General features: G+C 36.3%; 1 protein-coding gene across 1 annotated transcript in view; it reads left to right on the top strand.

The window, feature by feature from the left end:
- LOC150106785 (uncharacterized) overlaps positions 1–21,077 on the top strand; it is a 602,332-nt gene that overhangs the window by 544,010 nt on the left and 37,245 nt on the right. The window contains exons 20-21 of the mRNA XM_090393483.1: positions 12,802–13,023; positions 17,224–17,343. Of these exons, the coding sequence (XP_090249609.1) occupies positions 12,802–13,023; positions 17,224–17,343 (342 nt within the window). The remainder of the gene's footprint in view (positions 1–12,801; positions 13,024–17,223; positions 17,344–21,077) is intronic.

Genomic DNA, 21,077 nt, shown 5'->3' with positions numbered 1-21,077 from the left:
GTGAGCTAGCAAAGAAGTTTGATCTACAGGAATCCACAGTAAGAACAAACATAAAAGATAAAGAAAGAATTCTCGCTGCTATGAAAAATGCCAGCGAGCTGTTAGACTCACATACCAAGGAGCTTACAATCGACCAGCTCATAGAGATGCACGAGCAAAGCGCTACTGAAGAGACCGAAACCTCAGATCCAGTTCTACCAGAAAAGCACATGACATTTGCAAAATTAACAGAAGGCTTAAGCTTAATTAAGAAAGGTTTACAGATTTTGGAGGACATAGATTCTAACGAGGAACAAATTGTAGCCACAAGGCAAGGAATAAAAAAATCATTGGTTTGCTATGAAGAAATTTTGCATGACAAGAAGAAGACATTATCCGTCAGACGAATCTATTAGATTTTATGAAACCATCGACATCGAAATAACTTTCTTTTTATGTACGAAAAACTACAATTATGATTATATTTCTTAAAAATTATAGGTGTTTTTGTAAACCTTTGGTCCCAATTAACTAATATTTTGTATATTAGTTAATTGGGACCAAAAAAAAAAAAAGGTTGAAACCGGTCTGGATAGTGCCCCCCCCCCCATAATGTATACATCTCCTAGGAGATGTTTTACATTATGGGAAAATACTAATGATAGTGATCAGAGCTTACCCCACCTTTATTATGAGTTGCCGTTATCATAAAAGGTTTGCTTACGCATGGATCCACCGAAACTTATAGTTTCTATCTATATTCCACATGAAACTCTTGTAGTTTCTCTATTCGACTTTGAAATAATGCTGAATTCAATATCCACTTAATTTGAATAATTTTGCTTCGCTGAAGTGAAGCCTTTTCGCTCTCTTTTTCAGTAGTATATCCGTTATTGTTTAATTAGCCTTTGTACTTGTATTGATGATGCCTGTGATACTCAGGCAAAAATTCTACTAATAAAGAATATTTTATGTGAGTTAATTCCTTTATTATAATAGTAACTAATATTTCTACTCACGGTATTTCCTTACTGAAACTTATGAGATACTTGTAATCAAATCTAGTAGCTAGCATGCTCTCCAGATCCCAAACCTCATAGAACACATTTGGGATGCATTAGGGAGATGAATTGCTGCTTGAAATTCCCTTCAGTAAACATACTGGCCACTCTTTTTTGTTCTGAAGGAAGAGTGGGTCAGTTGGCCTCAAGGACTCCTGAATCACTTCGTGCTAAGCATGGTAGGATCTTGTGAGAGCTGCATCACAGTTTGCAGTGGACATATTCGATACTGATATGTCTCTCCACATAGTTTCCTGTAAGCACTGTACATAGATTCCTTAAAAACTAGGCCAACCAGGCTGGCTAAATGACACTACCTCCTTAGGAAATGTATAACACATCTTTTGTGTAATATAATTTATTAGTATGCTGGCAATAAATTTGTCCACATTTGGTTGTAGTCATGAACACTTTTATCACATACAAGTAAAAATGTAGTTTGTCTCTTTAGGTTTTGGACACTAGTGTACTTTTATGTCCTTTATTTCATGGGGATGGGGGGGGTGAGTTCCCTAAATTCACTATAGCAAACTTTGCATTATAACAAACTGCCTTTTGTCCTTAGTGCACTATAAGGATGACTACTGCATTAGGAATTAATCTTACATAATTAGCATTCAAGAATGTGTACAGAACTAATCTGAAGTACTAGGGTCATAGTCATTTAAACAGAATGGATCTAGATGAATTGATGCAATGAGAACTCTAGAACATCATTTCCCAGCCAGTGGTATGCATACCCCTGGGGGTTACACATATATCCATAGCCTTATAGTGTAGTAATTTTCCTTTCCCAACTCATTACCTCATTTCCACTATTTTACATTAAGATAGGCACTGAACAAAAGTGTCAATATTTAAAAACAGCTATTTTAAAAATAAGGGGTACAATTGAAATGGAGATTTATAAAAGATACACAAGTGGACAAAGGTTGGGAACCACTGCTCTAGAAGATAAAAATAAAATTTAGTGACTTCAGTGCTGACAAGTGATTGTTTGATTTGGAGGTAGTGATAGACTAAAATAGTTGGCTGGACATTTAGTAATGTAAACTTAATCATCTAGTATTGTCATAGTATCCTGTTCATTATTTGAGGGGACATATATAAGGAATGATGATGACTAGCACTGCTATAATGTACATTATTGACAGTGCCTGATAGAATGAACTATGATTTCTGTGCTTCATTTCCTCGCTTAAATTGCTTCCAGTATTCTCATCCAGCTCTGGACACTTCTTTGAAGTAATCTTATATGTATATAAATATTTATTTCCCATTCCACTTAAAATTAACTTTTTTTTTCCTTCAAGAATTTATGCTACAGCTGTTCAAAAGAGGAATCAAGCATATTGCAACTGACTCTCATTGAAATCTGGATCTTTGTGTATTAAGACATGAAAGAGCCACATAGTGTAATTATGCATCATATCCAAATGATAGTCATGCTTTGTTTTGCTTCATGTTATGCATGGAGGGAAATGTTCATGATGGAAGGGGGACCTCACTGATGGTACTGATGCATTTAATTATTCCTCTCTTTCTACACTTCCTGTATTTTTCACTCTCCTATCCTCCAGCACATCATAACTGGGATCCGATACCTTGCCAATTTGGACGAGATCCAGAAAGGAGAATCCTGGTAGTCTTGCACTATTTGCCACTGCTTTAGCAAGATGGCAGCCATGGATGGCTCAGCCAGAATTGTTCAAATAGCGGGCTTGTCCTCAGTGGCTATTGGTGTTGCAGTAAGTCCTTTTCCATGGACAGGTCCCAAGGCTTGCTGTGGTGTTGGTGCAGATCGTCATTAGGTATCACATTCCACTCCCAAGCTTAGACATTGCTTTCCAGACAGTGTGCATCTGTGTGTGGTTCTACAGTGAATGGATAGCTCTGATGATAAACCTCCTTCCTTTTGAGAAGGATTAATTTATCATGTTTATCAGTGGGCCTCGACAAGCTCACACTCAGGACAAACCATTTGTATATCAACAGAAAACAAAAATGAGCAATGGGAAAATTCTTCTTCCTTTTCTGCTCATAGTGGGTTGAGTTCCTCAAAGACAAATTTTTGCAATTTCTGTAAAGCAGCATGTGTGATGGGCAGGTCAATCACCCATCCTGCTTTACAGATGATGCTAATATTTCACAATGTGGGAATGTCACTAGGATTTAAGTACATCTTCTGCGGGGTCCTGAAATTTGTTACGTCGTTGGTTTTCTAACAATTTACTACTATTATCTTTCCCTCTTGTGCTTACTAAGCTTAAATTTCCAACCTATCTCTCTCTGGGGTCGTTTCTCCTTTCGGAACTCTGACAAAATTTGTTTGATTTAGCTGTGCCAGTCAGAGTCCTAGAACAGAGGAATTCTTGCTCAAAAGAAACCTTCACAGAGTTCAAATATTACCTAATCTCGTTACAGTATTAAGTGCCTATAGAAATTTCGACATGCAGTCATGGCCTTAACTTTCTAAACTTCCCTTAATTTTTACTTATTCATAGGTCCGAACTTTTGCAAGTGATAAAATCAGTCTCATGCTCAGACAAACACAGGCTTACATAGAAAAAACATGTTTATTAAATATCGAATTGCATACAAATAGACTTCCACACATCATATCAAACACTATTTACATCTCTAGGTTAAAAGATGCACATAAAACACTAGTTCAATTTCTAAGCAAAGTTTACTAACAAATTCCATTCACGTTCAACTGAGTGTTGCATACTCTCCGACTAGTCCAATATAGTTAACAAGTTACTGAGCACAAAATCTCTTAAAAAGTTCTCTTTCCCTTCAATTAGAAATCTGTTCTTCTCTCTTTTTTCCAATATTAATTGTTACATGAATTGGGAAATTTCTGTACATTACCACTTTCTTGAGTGGTCATCATGCTCCTTTCATCCATCCTTTGTAGTCAGACGTTTTACTGCTTTATCTAGTCGGGTCCACGTGGAGCTTGCTCTGATTGACACAAATGGCCATTCCTTGCTTTTGTTGAACTAACGCTCATCTAGCGGGTCGTTGTCGTCAGCTCTGCCGTCCTTCAGGGGAGAGACTTTCTGCTGTCTTGCATCGGTAAACTCTTACCGATGGCCCAAGTTGGTGGATGCCGTCATCTCACGTATAGCATGCCCGACTCCTTCAGTTAGCAACCGGGAAGATTGCCGTCCGGTGCCGTCGATTGGTCAGCACTGCTGGTCCACACAAGGAAACAGGAACAGAAAAAAAAGAAAAAGAGGGGGGGAGGCTTCAAACCCGAGTGAACTCACTTTTATTGCGCTACGAAGGGCAATAAAAGCAACAATAACTCACTTTATTGCCCTTTGTAGCGCCCTCTTCTCTTATCGGAGGATCTCTCATTGCGCTCTCCTATTCACCCTTACGTGGTTGCATCACACTCCTGCTCCTTGAAGAGTGCTCTTTTCACTTGTCTTCAGCTTGCCTTCCACAAATGCTTTCGCTTTGGGCATTACGTCATCATAGGCAGCTAGCTAGCAACCTTTACACCTTTGTTCACACTTAGACATACATTCTTACTCAGAGCATATTTAAAATAACATCTTAACAATACAATTTTACTTAAGCATATAAATTTCACTTCTACTTTACTTCTTTCTAGGGTAATTCTAACATGTTTTCTTTTTGACGAAAAGTACAAGTATTTCTAGTTCAGAATTTTGTTTCTTGTTAAATCCTGACTGAACGACCCTTTTGATGAAAAGGTCCTCATTCAGGATCTAACACATTGATGTTTTGATAGAATCAAAGATAATTCTGTTGGAGGGGTGGGGGGGGGATTAAACCAAGAATATAATTTCTTGGCATCTTTAATTTAGAAGGGTAACTCACTAATTCCTAGTATGGCTATTTTGCTGTCCTCATAGACAATCATACCCATTTTCAGCAAGTCCTACTTGATCCAAACAATGGAAGCTGCTAATCTTCCTCTCAGTAGATACCGTAATGACTTCATGTTAGTTACTACCTATATATATATATATATACTCTTAATGGGAAATTTAAATGGGCACATATGGAGGGCTGTGGATCATATGCTTAACAATGATCTCGCCCTCTTAAATGCAAGAAGCAACACCTCCCCTATGCCTACCCATACATTCATTGCCATTAACCTAACAATCTCTCTCTCTCTGCATTACTTAAGTGGGAAATTGAAAATGACTTATATGGTGGTGATTGTTTCTCTTGATATCCACATTTTTTGCACAGGCAATCATCTACATTATAGATATCACTGAAATATAGGGTATGATGTGACAGGCTTATCTTCTTTTCTGAGAATTTGGCTCTGTCACAGTCAGTCCACCTCCTATCAGTGATGCAGTGAATCATGTTACAGAGTGTATTATACGAGCTGCCACAACTATAATTCCATGTACGTCTAGTAGTTTTCACTTTTTCCTGAATCATTGTAGAAAGCATGGAACCAGAATCATCGAATTCCCAACATGTACCCTCAGAGTATATGTCAGGAATTATGATATACATTAAAAAGTTACATCATTACTACCTTTTGACAATTTTCTTCCAAATTAATCTGTTATCTGTCATAACTTCAATATTACCAGTTCTTATATTTCTCTCTTCCCTCCTTGTAGAGCACCTGTCCATGGTGAAGGTGACCTTCCAGTGATGGTGCTGGCCCTTTTCATTCTTCCTTTGCTTTTTTTCACTCTACTTCTGAGTCTTTTATGCTATCCTGTCTTTCAGACCACTATCATGCTGATCTAATGCCTTGCTACTATGTTTGCTGTGCAGTATTACTCATGGATATTCAGAAACTGTGTGGGTGGGTGGGGGGAAATCCTGGCAGTCCTGGATGATCTGGCCATTATCAGTCAAGGTTGTTGCATTAATTGTCCTTCCCCATGATCCAGGGATAGTCTGCGTGTTCCACTTTCGAGTTCAATCATTGCTTGCCAGTGAGTGGACATCCATTTGTGGCTCCATCGTGGGTGGAGAGCTCTGGCACTGAATTCAACATTCTCCTGAGAATGAACACTTCATCCTCTTGTTTATCAGGGCCCTCAACAAGTCTCAGCCAACTACAAAAACCATAGAATCTCTGAAAGAAAGCAAAGTAAGAAACTAAAAACCTCAGAAGCCGCAACAAATACACCAGTATACACTCCACAGGTGAACATCCAGCTGGGAAAATGTCCCCTTTTCTTCATTCATAAATGTTTGGAAGGGTTGGCAGGATTTTCAAACACTGCCAAGAAATTGCATTCAGGAGATATCCTTATTGAAGGCAACTTCAGTAGCACAATCAGCAAAATTACTTCATGCAGCATCAGGGGAATAGATTACAGTCCTCCCCCCTCCTCAAAACTTTAAATTTTACTTAGAGGTGTAATATCCAATGGAACCTCCTTGATCTTCCTGATGAAGAGATGTTCTGAACTCAGAGAACCAAAGGAGTGACAGCCATAAGAAGAAGAATAATACATAAGGATGGGCATCTGGTTACCACTAAAAACATCATCCTTACTTTAAGTTAAGGGATATTATATCCCATATTGAAGCCTTTGGCTCTTCATTATAATCATCCTTACCTTTAACAAACCAAAACCACCATCTGCCAAAGCAGGATATCTCAACTGTCCAGTATGGCTCCATACCAGAAAATCCTTACAGTGCCTTAAATGTCAGAAACATGGTCATTCTCAAACTGCAATTGTCCCTAAAGTCTCGGTAAAGAAGGTGAAAATTAAGACTCTGAGAGTAAAACATCAAAATGCTTTGTGTGGTAGACAACCTGGCATACTCCTGAGCATGCCAAAGTTGGAAGGATGACAAGGAGATATAAAAGTTAAAATCAGAGCAATGCATCACATACGAGGAGGCAAAGAGGCAGTATGCCACAACACTAGCAACAACATCTGCTAAACCCTCTTATGGTGAGAAGGCAACGCTGAAAGAAAAAAAAATTCAGATGGATCATTGAGAAGGGTGTCAATGTCCCTATTTTTTCACAATTACAACATCTCTGAAAGATATGATTTACTCTTTATCTCCTTTGAGTGAATGAAAGAGAGAACCTATTATGGACTCACACCTGAAGATATGCCAAAATGGGTCCCACTACATGAAAATCCTCTTATTAAAAAAAAAAAAAAAAAAAAAAAAAAAAAAAAAAAAGGGGGAAAAATGCACCACAGAGGATTAAAAATATGCCTCTAGACATTTTATTAGATGGCCCATTAACAATCAATATATGGAGTGAACTATAGAGATTGGAATTTTCTAATGTCTTTAATATTTTTCCAGAAGAATAAATGGTAGATATGGGCCATCCACAATTCTCAAAAAAGAAAAAAATCCAAAACTAATAAAAACAATATCATTCATCATAGGAAGCCAGATGATACTGTCAAAAAGAAATAATGGGATCATTCCTACAATGGGATTGTAGTGGATTCTGACAAAACAGAGAATATCAAGACTCTTGCAGAAGTAAAACAAGTATGCTTCTGCTTGCAGGAAACATACCTGAAGCTGAGTGATGATCCGACTCTCCGTAATGCTATCATTATTTGTAAGGACAGGACCAAGATGGATCTACCCACAGAGAACTTTCCATCCTTGTGGGCAATCATACCCCATTCCAGCAAATCCAGAAGTAGTTACTATAAGACTCTCGTTCGGAAACATATAATAACAGTATGCTTCGTCTACCTCCCTCCTGCTGCAGATTTTTCTCAAGATGACCTTGATGGTGTCATAACACAGTTGCTGTCCTTTTTATTTTTAATAGGGAAGTTAAATGGGCATAATAATCTGTGAAATAGTACCTGAATGAACAGCAAAGGAAGAGTTGTGTATGCTCAGTAACAACAATCTCTCCCTCTTAAACACAGAACATATAAAAACATTTAAACTTGGCAGCCCATTTCTTAATTGTCGAAAACGGAGGAGAAAGTGCCCATAAACTTTTATGAACTTCGAATGAATTAGACTTGCAATATCACATGAATGCTTATGACAGATGTACCAACTTACAGAAAAAAAAATCTTGTCTATAATGTTGTCATCTATGGTCGAGGCCGAGAACATTTCAGACCATCCTTGTAAAACAGACTGTTTTTTTTTTTGTTTTTTTTAAGATTTTCAGAGGTGCCCCAGATATAGGGAATGGTGATGGATTTAGTGTAATTTTTGTTATGAAGGGGTGGGGGGGAGAGTTAACTGGTTTTAATTTTTTGAGGGTTTGTAGCCATTGGCTAAAAAAGTGTTAAGAATGTGGTTTAGTTCAGTTGTTATGGCATTGTCATCAGAACAGATTAATTTTGCCCTGTTATATAGTATTTTTATAACCCCATATTGTTGTGAGAGGGGGGTGGTGGGATTGCTGGTGAATGTATCTGCCTGTGTGGGTAGGTTTTCTGTAAACAGAGAAAGCCAAGGATCCATCAGGCTGGGGAGCGATTAGTGTCTAGGAAAGGGAGACTGTTGATTTCCTCTATTTCCAAGGTGAACTAGATTCTTGGGTGTTGGTTGTTTAAGTGTGTTAAGGGGTAGAGTGTATCTGAGCCATGTGGCCAAATAGTAAACACGTCATCAATGTAGTGAAGCCAAACAGTGGGTTTTTGTGGGGGGTGAGTTTAAGGCTTTCTCTTCAAAAGTCTCCATAAAGAAGTTTTGCCAGGGGTGGGGAGAGTGGAATTTATAGAATTTATATAAAGTCTACTATTTGTAGAATTTTCCCTGCCAAATAATGTAAAATGATTTTACATCCGGTTTTGCCTGAGTTCATTGTGAACTGAAATATTGGGAGGAAATTTGGCTTGGATGAGCTCTAAGGTTTCCTTGAGTTGGACATTTGTGAATAGGGAGGAGACGTCAAAACTGACCATCAGTAGGTGTCAGTATGTTGGAGTGAGAGGTTTCCTATACTGGCTTTGAAGTGGGCTGAGATTTTTGTGTGATGATGTGTTGTCAGTATAGTGTGTGAGTGCTTTGGCTAATTTGTATGTAGGGGAATCAATGCCATGCACTATGGGACAATATATGACATCCACTAATCACACATTTTGTTTATGTATTTTTGGAAGTCTATATATTCAGGGGGGGGGACTAGAGTTAAAAGCTTTTAGTTTGTCGGTAACTTCCACAGGCCCCAAATTCGGAAACTGGTATGTTGAGAACTTCAGCCCATCAGCCAAGACAACCCTATATAACCTGCTAGAGGGCACCTTTAGGACTCGAGGAACAACAACAGTTTTCTCTCTTCTGCCTCATTTGCGTTTTTGTAGTGCCTGCATGCACATGATGGTTTGGAAGGATCGACCGTGAGATAACCTGACTTTTATCAATACACTTTTAAGTCGCATGTTCCCGTAAAGATGGCAATGTGACAATGCTGAAATATAGGAGGTATTTATTAAAGTTTCTTTTAATTAATATTCCAGTATACGTTGTAATTCCTTAAATAATTTAATAGTTATGTGTTACCAATGTATAATCCTGTCTAAAAGAATTATGATCATCCAGAGATTCTATCACACGCCAAGGCAAACTGAAGCTGAAGATATCGAGAAACTGAATCATTTGACCTTCTTAAAACGCTGCCAGAATAATGAGGTAATCCCAAATTGTGTAAAATTAAAGCACCATTTCTCTTCACAGAAGGCTCTCCGCATTTATAACCGCCCTACTACAAGAACAAATTACTGCTATGCGTGTTCTCCTGGCCGATGTAAACAAAGCTATTCAGTGCTAGAGGAGGAGCTTTCCTACATGCTGAACCATGACCTCTGGACGATTCTCTGCAACATCTCGTTCGCTTCGGCAGCAGCAAAAGAATTTGAAAAGATACGAAGTTTGCACATCAAGAAATTTGAAAACTTGAAAAAGGACTCTTCCTCCGAATCTCAACAACCACATAACACTAATCAACCTTTCTTCCATCTACTTTGAAGCCTGAGGCACTCAACACGCTGGCACGTGGCCACAATTTCGCCATTACTCCTAAGAAAATACCGGCTGAAGAAATAATGATTCAGAAAGAACATGGTGTCCACAACCTTTTAAACCATATTGCCAACAAGATCAGACTGGATGTAGCCGGTGTTCTCACCAAAGCAAGACACCAAAAACCAACCTATCCAAAGGAGAATAGAAAGCTTTACATGAAATGAAGAAAAACAAAGAAATAGTAATCACCAAAGTGGGTAAGGGAAATGCCACTGTGGTTCATAACTAAACCGACTACACAGGTAAGCTTAATGCTTTATTGTTAGATCGGGCTACCTACTTCCCTATTGAGTACAATCCTACCTGCTCTCAAATTAGAACACTCCATACGCTCCTTAAGAATGTCACTTCTTGGTCCAACAACAACATGCACCAGTTGATCAAGAAGCCTCCTAGAAAATTCATTAACATGTGATTTACACTAATTATTTCCCGTACACTAATTGGTGACTGCCCTGCAGGGAGGTACTGGATCCCTACAGTGTGTGTGTGTGGGGGGGGGAACAGTTACACTCGGAATGTGTTGGTATTTTGCTGAGCTATGAAAGTCATCTATCACTTAGGTCTAATTGACATTTATTTCAACTAGGTAGAATCTGTTTACAGCAGGAATACTCGCTGCTCTCAGAGCTGTTAAGTAGAAACAGGTCTCACCATGAACAGGCGAGGTGGATGACCTGGTGGAGAGGCTGTATATTCTGCATCACCAGCACATATTCATCTTATTTGGATATGAATAGCTACTGGTACTTCACACATTGCCCATTTAGTCTTTATCTTAAAGAAAATGAACTTGCTCTATCGCATAGATGAAAACAGTTTTCTCTTAACTATGCCCTAAAAATAAAGTCTCTTCCAGAACATCCAATGTGGACCAGTTTCTTATCTCTGCTTTGGGAAACTCAGTATCACACATTCTTTGGTATGCATGCTGAAGAGATTATGGAAGCTGTTGACATGAATGTTGGCAGTCTGCACTCCATCCTGTAATTTCTCATCATTATCATCAAATTCCTGCCATGTATCCTCAAGGGGTGTACAGGATATGATAGTACTACATGAAAAACTACATCATTACTAACTTCCTATCTACAATTTTCCCCCAAATTAGTCTGTTCTGTCAAGACTCCAACATTATCAGATCTTATATTTCTTTCTTCTAAGCACTATCGATCTTATCTATCCACCTATATCTTGGTCTTCCTCTGGGTCTTTTTCCTGTAATTTCTACTGGTTCCAATATATAAGATTTATGCCCATCCCAGGAACAACTCACACCATCTTTGCTCTAAGAAGCAGCTCAAAGAAAGGTACTGGGAGATTAACACCATACTTTCTCTGACCTTCACTGATTTGTAGACGCATTCGATGGTGTCCCAAAAAAAGGGGGGGGGGAAGCATGAGGAAGAAAATGATCTCAGAAAAGTATGTACCTCTTGTACAATACAGGGTGAGGTGTGAAGCAGGACCCACTGAGACATTCCCAGTAAAAGTGGGAGTCTGTTTTCCTGCAATTGTTTAATGCACACAGAACAGCCCACTCTGATTTCTTTCCCATCTGTTCTGGTGGTTCAAGACGCGTGACCTCTAGAGGCTGGATGTGCTGCTGTGTTTCCTCACATTACTCTGCTCCACCTGATTGCAGTAATTATACATCAGCGTTGCATGCCATTCAACTCGCACTTGTGCATTGAAAGAAAACACTACCAAAAAAAGGATGTAATTTATACTGACTCATTGAGTTATTTACTGGCCATCCTCCTATGCATAATCCACATTTAGTGCTTTGTGATGTTTTTACAACTGGCAAAATGAAAACCTTTAATTTTGATGTTTGGCTGTGCTGGATTCCCAGCTATGTTGGAATTAAAGGAAATGAAATTTGCCACTGCAGCTGATAGATGAACTCATATTTTTTTCCATGTACTGTTTGACAGTCCCATATACAGGCTTTAGACAGCTTATATGGTGAAAGCTAATTACAGGATTAAACCTAAAATTAAGCATTGGCAGTCTAGTCAGCAGAGAAACAGAAGAGAGGAATTTGTTCTTACTAGGCTCTGCATAGGTCAGTCATCTTACACATTCTTGTTTACTGACTGCTGGTGACCCACATGTCTGTGATAAATGCAACATGCTTGCTGTTTATCATATTCTGGTTGGAGTGCCACTTCATACAAGAGAGGAATGGAATTTTTACTAATCTAGCTGAGCTATATACACTCAGGCAGATGTTATCAGACTCAGAAAATTGCATGATACTTAACTTTTTACAAAGAATTTATTTATTGGAACACATGATTATGAATTCCATTTTTATGTAGTTATTCAATTGCATAATTTATAAATTTTCTAAATTTGCTTTTTGTACAGTACATATTATTTGCTAAATTATTGCTTTATTACTATTTAGTAAAGCAATAGCTACTGTAACCTTTGCTTTCCTTGTGCCAAGAAGAGGGATCAATCAATCCTTCTTCTGAGACTTTTTACTGTATCAATCCACCTAGATCTTGGTCATTCTCTACATCTTTTTCTTACCATCCTGGCAAAGAACACTTGTTTACTTGGAACCAAGAAGTAGCAAATGTAGTTAATATAGTTTAATATAGTAGCATAATATAGTTGTAACGGTTTTGTGCTGTAATGTTATCATTTAATTTGTTCACATCCTTAGCACTGGATTCTTATAAAAGATTAATAATAATAGTATCTTGCTATAATACTTTTTATTTATTTATTTTTTATATATATATAGAGCGAATGAAAGATGAATATGGTGACTACATGTTGCTGAAGTTGAAAGACTGGCCTCCTGGAGAAGATTTTAGCGAATTGCTTCCTTCTCGTTTTGAGGATCTTATGCAAGTACTACCTCTTCCTCAATATACTCATCGTAATGGCATACTTAATTTAGCTGGAAGATTACCTGAATGTTTTGTTCGCCCTGATCTTGGACCAAAGATGTATAATGCTTATGGTATGTACACAGTCTAATTAGGAATAGAGTCATGTTTGATCTTTGGATTTATAAATTCATTAAACTTCTGTTAAAGAGTAGGAAATCTAAAAATATTTCCTAAACTTTAATTTTCAACTACTACCAAAAGATTTATAAAGAAACCAGAGATATGCTGCCATCTCAATGCACAGTGTGTCACTAAAGACATCCAAGTGTTCAGCATAATACAAAATGAATATGAATAAATTAAAACTAGTTTAAATTGGAAACTGCAGATTTGAGTCCTTAGAAAACTCAGAATACTGAACAGATCATTTCAATGCAATAACCATGTTAAAAATGAGGATAATATTAAAACAAAACTAGACATTAATATTCAAGAATGTGTTAACAAAAATCAAAACTGGAATATTAGCAAAACACTGAAGAAAAGTGGTCTTTTGTAGAATGTTGTTTTAAATCTTATGTTTTTGAAAGATTTTGAAAAATTTTCCTTGATAACATATATTATAGCAATAGTTAAGTCACTGAAAAATTCTAAATAAAATCTGAAAGATTTTGCAAATTTATGACTGTTTTATTGGTGGCTATAAGCAAATACCTGTGCATACCCTCAAAATGCTGCCTGAAAGAAGGCAAAATGGTGATAAAAAAAATACCCAGTGGTAGTGTCACAAGACATATTGCATTTGGATGGAATAGATTAGTCAGGTGAAGTTATGAAGTGCCACACTTTCAGAAAATTACTGAACCTGGTAAGAGTTTTATGTGCAGTTCTTGTAATCATTAAATATATTCTTGACATGCAAAAATTGGTGATTCGGCCTATCAACTTTCAAACTCAACCATCTTTTTTTCTGTCTGTTGTGTTTTCCATTACAGCAGTTCTTAAAGCTTTAAGGGAAGGCACCTTATCACTCTGAATAAAGTATTTTGCTAGAAAGAAAGCTAAAACATATAAACACCTGCTATGATAATATGCCTTCTACTTGAAAGCACCAGCCAGCTATGTAACCTGATAGTATCAATAGCATATGATTTAATTGATGCATAAAATAAAATGTGTTTATTTGTGTGTATAATAAAAAGTTTTCTGAGTTCCTTAACTTTCAGAAGCTGATCACATTGAAGGGTAACAAATGTTCATTAGCCTTAGCCAAAATATTTGATTTTGTTCTTGTGTTATCAATTCCAGGCTAAAGGAGAAGAAGGATACCATGTGGTGAGCATTGATATTGGTAGGTACTATCTTGATGTGAGGAGACTTTTTAACATGGCAAAGGGCATTGGAGCTTAGACAAGATTATAGTTTGAGTCAGCTCTTAAGAGAAGAACTGCCATTTGGTTCACTTGAATGAAGAACTGGTTTTTTAAAAAAAAAAAAAAAAAAAAACCTGAAACATAGTATTCAATTAGGTTAGCATATATATATATATATATATATATATCTTCTGACTTCTTGGTCAGTTTTAACTACAAAATTGAGCTAGTTGGAGATGCAAACACGGTCCTTAAAGATTAACATTGTTAGACTGCAAAAAAATCAAACTCCAAGCATAAAAATGCAAAGAAGTCAGGGTGGTTATCAGAATTTAGTGATGAGACAGTGAATAAATACAACAGAATGAAGCAGAGAAATTTTGAAAAATCAGAAGTAGAAACTAGAAGTCTTTCTCTGAAGGCAATATTCAGAGACTTCTGGCTTCGGAACATCAAAATTCATCTTATTGCCTAGAATGGAGAACCATAATTAGTAATTCTTCCAACTGGTCATTATGTTTTTATGGTGTCACTGAGACCTAATTTGAGAAATAATCCACTTTGCTGGGGATGCAAAAAGTTGATTTGTGTTTGGAGAGACTTATGCATTGCCAGCCCTATATGGTACCATGATAATATTCTTGTGAAGGTTGGTTTCAGTATTGAAAAGTTCAAGCTCATACAAATTCTTATAACCACAGGAAATGCATATGATATTGGTAAGACTGCAATTACTTTTGAGTCTTTTCATTACCATCAATTTGTACCTGAGTTTTTGTTAAAATTTAAATCCCTATTATGATTCTAATTGACCATTAAGAGGGACATCAAGGCCAAATAATATAAATTATCAGATATTAGTTAAAATAGTTTTTTACAGTTTATCTGTATTAATATAAGCTTAAACTTAATTACTTTTTTTAAATCTTGCGATTCATCTGATTGGCAATTCATTTTGAACACACTAAAAATTAAATTGCATTGTTATTAGAATGAAAGTTGAGTGAAGAAATAGTGGGACTAGCAAACAATCTGAATCTCAAAGTGAATGATCACGACATAATTCATCTCATAGGAAGTGGCCTTGAAGAGTTAACTAACAAAGAATTGGTCGAACTGGAGGAACAACGTGTTACAGAAGAGGAAGAGGGGAAAAGAGAAACAAGAAGAGGTAGTTAAACAATTTATAGTGAAGGGTCTTGCAGAAATGCTTTCTGCAGTTAGTGATGTTCTGAAAATGGCTGAAGACATGGACCCAATGGTGCTTGCTACTCATCAGTGGAAAAGAAAATACATGATGTGCTTGCTTGCTATAAACAAATTTATGATGAAAAGAAGAAGAGGAATAAGCAAAGCACATTGGACATTTTCATCAAAAAAGAAAAAAAAAGCGAAGGTTACATCAGAAGAGCCACAGCCTGGTTCTTCACATAGGGAAGGTAATAAAGATGTGACTGTGGAGGAAGATTTGGGTGAATATTCTCCTGTTTTATAGTGCCAATAACGCACAGTACAGTTTTATAAGATTTAAAAATTAAAATTACAGTGTACTTATTACAATTAAGTCTCTAACTCATATAACTCTGTTGATTTAATGTATCAACTTACATTCTGTTGGATGGAATGCAACCCCAACGTAAGTTGAGGAATTACTGTGTTTGTAATTGGAATTTTGGTAGTTAAAGAAAACTTGTGTTTGATTATTGTATATATGTACTGTTCTTGATTTTAGCATTTTGCCCCTTTTTTTCTTTCTTTTTTTTTCCCCCCCTGCCTTTTCCTTTGTTTTGGTGGTGTTATTTTATGAAATTTGCTTTTATGTTCTATCACATAATTTATATAATGCAATGTCAAACAGATTTGCATCTCAGACCTTATAAAAGAGGTCTAAATTTGTCCCTGACTAAAAATGTACAGCTTAATATACTTCTTTGTGAATCCCATGCATGAGAGATAAGCCTATAATTTACCTAAAAAAGTTCAGTAATCTGGAAACCGTGTTCTAAAGACCAAACATGAGGTTTCTTTGCATCATTTTTTGTTTTGTTGCAATGCCTTTCAGCCATTGGTGTATGAAACCCACTTTTTTTTTCTTTTTTAATGGTTACTATAGCAGTAGCTTCATGAATAATCTAAAGGACTATGGTCATCATGCTCCATCTCCTCTACAAAACAACCATAATATCTCATGTTTGATATACACCTTATGTTCAGTGCACTAAAGAAAGGAGAGTCAGGCGTCTGTTTTCAATAGATGTGCTAATCACATTCCATTTGCATCTCTTGTGCAAATGATTTCCTTGTTATGTTATCCAAAGGTAAGAACTTTGTTCAAGTAGTTTTTCTTACTTTGGTCAAAAAAAAAAGGGAGATCTAATTCTATCCCTTCAGAAAACATTGAGGATATTTAATAGGAATCCCACAAAATTTATTCATGTTCAGCATTCAATGTCTTCTAGTCATAGTCAATTCAAATAGCACAACAGTTCTCTATGAAAGTCATTTTTTACCTATATAGAGAAAGTTGTGAATCTTATCTCCAGGCCAGATTTTTAAATATTGTAGAAATTACTTTCAAGCTTTTTCAGATTTGAGAAGTGACTTTTATTAGATATATACCGCATTACTGGTTTATTTTTCTCCATATAGATATGATTATCCTAAGCTCAGCTCTCTAATGGTTGTCCAACCTCGCCTGCAATATTCCATTTGTATTACTTCACTTACCATTCTATTCTTTTTTGCTTCTTAACCTACTAACCTGACTTGTAAATAATTATTTTGGAAGTGAAGTCATATTATTGCTCTCAAATTTTGCTTTGTTTCTGTGTCTGTATTTCTAGCCAGTACCAATTAAAAGAATAGATATTAGTCTCTTATTTTAATTGAGAAGAAAATAATTTTAATTTAAAAGAAAAGATATATAAACACAATTATGTATTTCATCTTTTAATTCAGGTTCAGCATTGTATCCAACCAAAGGTACGACCAATCTTCACTTGGATATCAGTGATGCTGTAAATGTTATGGTATATGTTGGCATTCCTCATGATGGCAAAGATGAAGATCACATTCAAGGTAAATTTAAGTTTATGCTGGTGCTATTCAAAAATAATATTTCTTAGCAGAAACATTGAAGAGACACAGCAGCTACTCTTAAGCCAAGCACTGTGTCATATCACTAGAGATTCAGTAGTTCTCAAATTTGATTCTGCTGTAACTCCAGTTAAGTTAAAATTTTGGTGTTGCCTCCAAAGATACTCATTGGGGGTATAGCATGTCAACTGAGAGTTGGCCAATTTGTCCCACTGGGGGACACTATTTAGGACTTAGGCCTACTCTCAGTTGGCATGCTTCATCTTCATTACTTAGTGCCTGTGTGCAGATATCTTATATTTTGTTCTCTTGTGATGACAGTTTGACTTTCCTGAAATAATGAAAATATTAATTAAATTTATTTTTTAAGATTCTGACCCCTTTTCCAAAGCCATTCACAAAGAATATCATAGTTTTACACTGCTTCTCTTGTCACTTGGCCAAAGTGACTTATAAATTGTTTATGTAATAGATATCAGGATTTATTTCTGTTTAAAGTCTTTGAAAGATGTTCTACTTAGAGCTGCTAGTAAGTTGTTTAATTTTGAATGTATTATTGGTCGTTCTGCAGGCTGTCAAGGAAATCACATTTTTATGAATGTGGGAGCAATCCTTAGCACTTACGAAGGAATGAGTATCCGAAAATAGTGTGATGTTACTTAAACAGAGTATTTGTTGGGAAAATTTAAAAAAATGACATTCTGCAGTTCAGTGTAATTAATTGTTCAAAAAAAGCCACTGTTGGCTTAGATGCATACCTAACGATCTTCTTTAAGTAGTTATCTTCTTTCACAACAGAAACAAAACCATACAAAGAGCTAAAATTCATTAAATTATTCTTTTCTGTCAGCCTTTATGTGACTTCACATGCAGAAATCGAGCATACTTCTGTCGACTTCTACCATCAGTTCTGATGGACAAGATATTGTTCATTTAAATACTGTATTTTGTTTCTCTAGAAAATTTCTCAGTACCTGTCATAGTAGTACTTCCTTCTACTAAGTGACATTTGAGCTAGATAAGGAAAATGGCTACATAATATTACAGACTTCACAAAGGTAATCAACGAAATACTACACATCATACTAAGTATGAGAGAGAAATTCCAGTTCCTTATCTCCTTTCTGTGAGGCTCTGATATGACTAACTCAGCTGTTATGCAAATTTGGTTACTTGGATTTCTTGGAGAGAGATGTGGATATGTGGTAAGGATTCATAGCAAGTGCCAAGATAGCGATTGGTCTGTGAAGCACCCTGCTGAGGATAAGACTAAAGGTTTGTAGGTCAGCTAATGCCTTTTTGTTCGCATGTAGGGAGTAGGCGAGGCCATTTAGCCCTATTTAACTTTTGGAGACTAAGTGGGCAGTTCAGTCTGCACTGGTAGCTAATCAGAGATAGCTGGCCCAAGGCTGTCTCCATTCACAATACAGTTGATATTTTCAATGCTTCTGCCTATTTTCGTTGTCTTTGTTTTGTTATTGCTGACCTTCATACTGTATCTATTACAACAGTTATTCAATTTAGTCAGGGAATCTTGCAGACTTGTAGCAGATTTATTTAGAAGTATAACATCATCAGCATAAAGCAAAGACTTGACATTCACATCTCCAATTTTGATATCAGGTTTAATCCACTTTCCTTCATAATGTGATCCATATAGATACCAATTAACAGAGGGGATAATGTACATCCTTGTCTGACACCAGATGTAGCATAAAACCATCTTCCTGTATATCCTTCAGTTCAAACTGCTGACTTACAACTCAAAGACTAAGTATTGCTTGATATAATGCTCCATTGACACCATATAACTGTAGCATTTTGAATAGCTTTTTTTCTTGGCACCTTGTCATGTGCCTTTTAGATGTTTTTTATATTCCCATGATTTCTCAACTATTTGTCATAAAGTGAAAATCTGATCCTGAAAGCTTCTATTTGGCCCATAGCAGCTTCTAGGGAAATACCTCTGTAATTTTCACATTCAGTTCTATTTATCTTTTTATATATGGGTACTATGAGAGCTCTACTCCAGTCATCTGGAATTTGTCCCTCTGTACGGGCCTTCTGAAATATGCAGTGCAGACACTGTAAGATTTTTATACATCTATACTTGAGCATTTCTGGATGAATATCATCTACTCTTGCTGCCTTTCCACATTTCAGGCTTTTGATGGCTTTTTCTACTTCAAGTATGCATATGTATTCATGATTGCATGCCTGTTGAGTGTTTTTTACTACTGCACTGTCACTGATTATTTCATTTAGCAATTTTTCTAAGTAATTACTTCATACTTCAAGGATATCTTTTTTACCAGTTTTCATGTCACCTTTATCATCTCTAATTGCTTTTACAGCACTCTTTCCTCTATTTCAACAACCTCCAGAATATCTTGCCACCTTCTTCATATTTATTTTCTATGTTCATACCAAATCTTCCCATGACTTTTGTTTAGCTAGCTCTACACAGTGTTTAGCTTTCTTACATTTAGTAAGAAATGTAATTTCTTACTAAATTACATTTCTCTTAGAGAAGCTTGTGCTCTTAGAGAATACACTCTGTATTCTCTAAGAGCACAAGCTGACTTATTTGCCAGGAACTTTTGATATGCTTTGTTCTTTTCCTTGACTACCTCTTTAACTTCTTGATTTCTATCCTTGTAGGAAACCTCACTACATGCCTCTCTGGCTGAATCAATCAATGTTTTCTTCTGGGCTTGCCACTGAATATCCAAGTTTTGCTTTCCTTTCTCAAACTCTTTCATTTTTTTCTTGAATAATGTTTGTGTTTAGTCTAAAGTTCACATCTTAGAGATGCTCACCTATTATTCGCTTTAAAACCTTCTTACATGTTCTCCTTTTCAATATGAAATTCAATTTTATCCTGCTCAAGACTAAATGGTGATCACTTCCAATTTCAAATTCCCTTTACACTTTAGTGGCCTTCACCAGGCAGAAAACATCACTCTCAACAATCACATAGCAAGGAGACTTTTCTTATTCCTTGCCTCTTCTCTCCATGTGAATTTGTGCACATTTTTATGTTGGAATATTGTGTTAGTAATAACCAGTCCATGTCCTGAGCTGAAATCCAACAGGCACTAGCCATTATTATTAGCTTCGCTCTTTTCTCCAAATTTTCTCAAAATATTTTTGTATGTCTGACAATCATTTCTTCTTTGCTATTTAGAACCCCAACAAGGATCATCTTTTCCTTTTTCATTGTGTTAGTTGCTTTCTTTAAAGCCTCAAAAAATTCTTCCACTTCTATCTTAATAGACCCTTCTGTGGACCGTAGGCAGAAATAAATTTCATTGTCCAGTTACCCATTCTGATATTTACCCACATCTCTCTACTTGATGTTGCATGCCAATCAAGAAGATTAGCCTTGTATTTAGTGTTTATATACTATGGCTACTCCTTCTTTTCCTTGATTGTCATTACCTGAATATAACATTTTGTATTTGTTGCTCAGAGAGATCGCACCAGTTTTTGTCTTTTTTTTGTTTCAGTCACCCTGATTATGTCATATTTAGTGTGTATTATTTATGTATTAAAGCACTGAAAAAATCTTAATAGTATAGCATATTTTTGAGTTTGGGTTCAAGGCTACATTGTAATTGTTTGCCAAGTTTAGAGCTCATGTAAAATGAGTGATTTTTTTCTGTTTTATTGTTTTTCCATTAGAAAATTAGTGTAGAATTTGTGTATTTAGTGTT

This window comes from Typopeltis vanoorti, chromosome 5 (genome assembly GCF_054136105.1).
Source record: "Typopeltis vanoorti isolate ZY-2024b chromosome 5, IOZ_Tvanoo_1.0, whole genome shotgun sequence".
Taxonomy (NCBI): Eukaryota; Metazoa; Arthropoda; class Arachnida; order Uropygi; family Thelyphonidae; genus Typopeltis; species Typopeltis vanoorti.
This window is presented reverse-complemented; position numbering and strand designations above follow the sequence as displayed.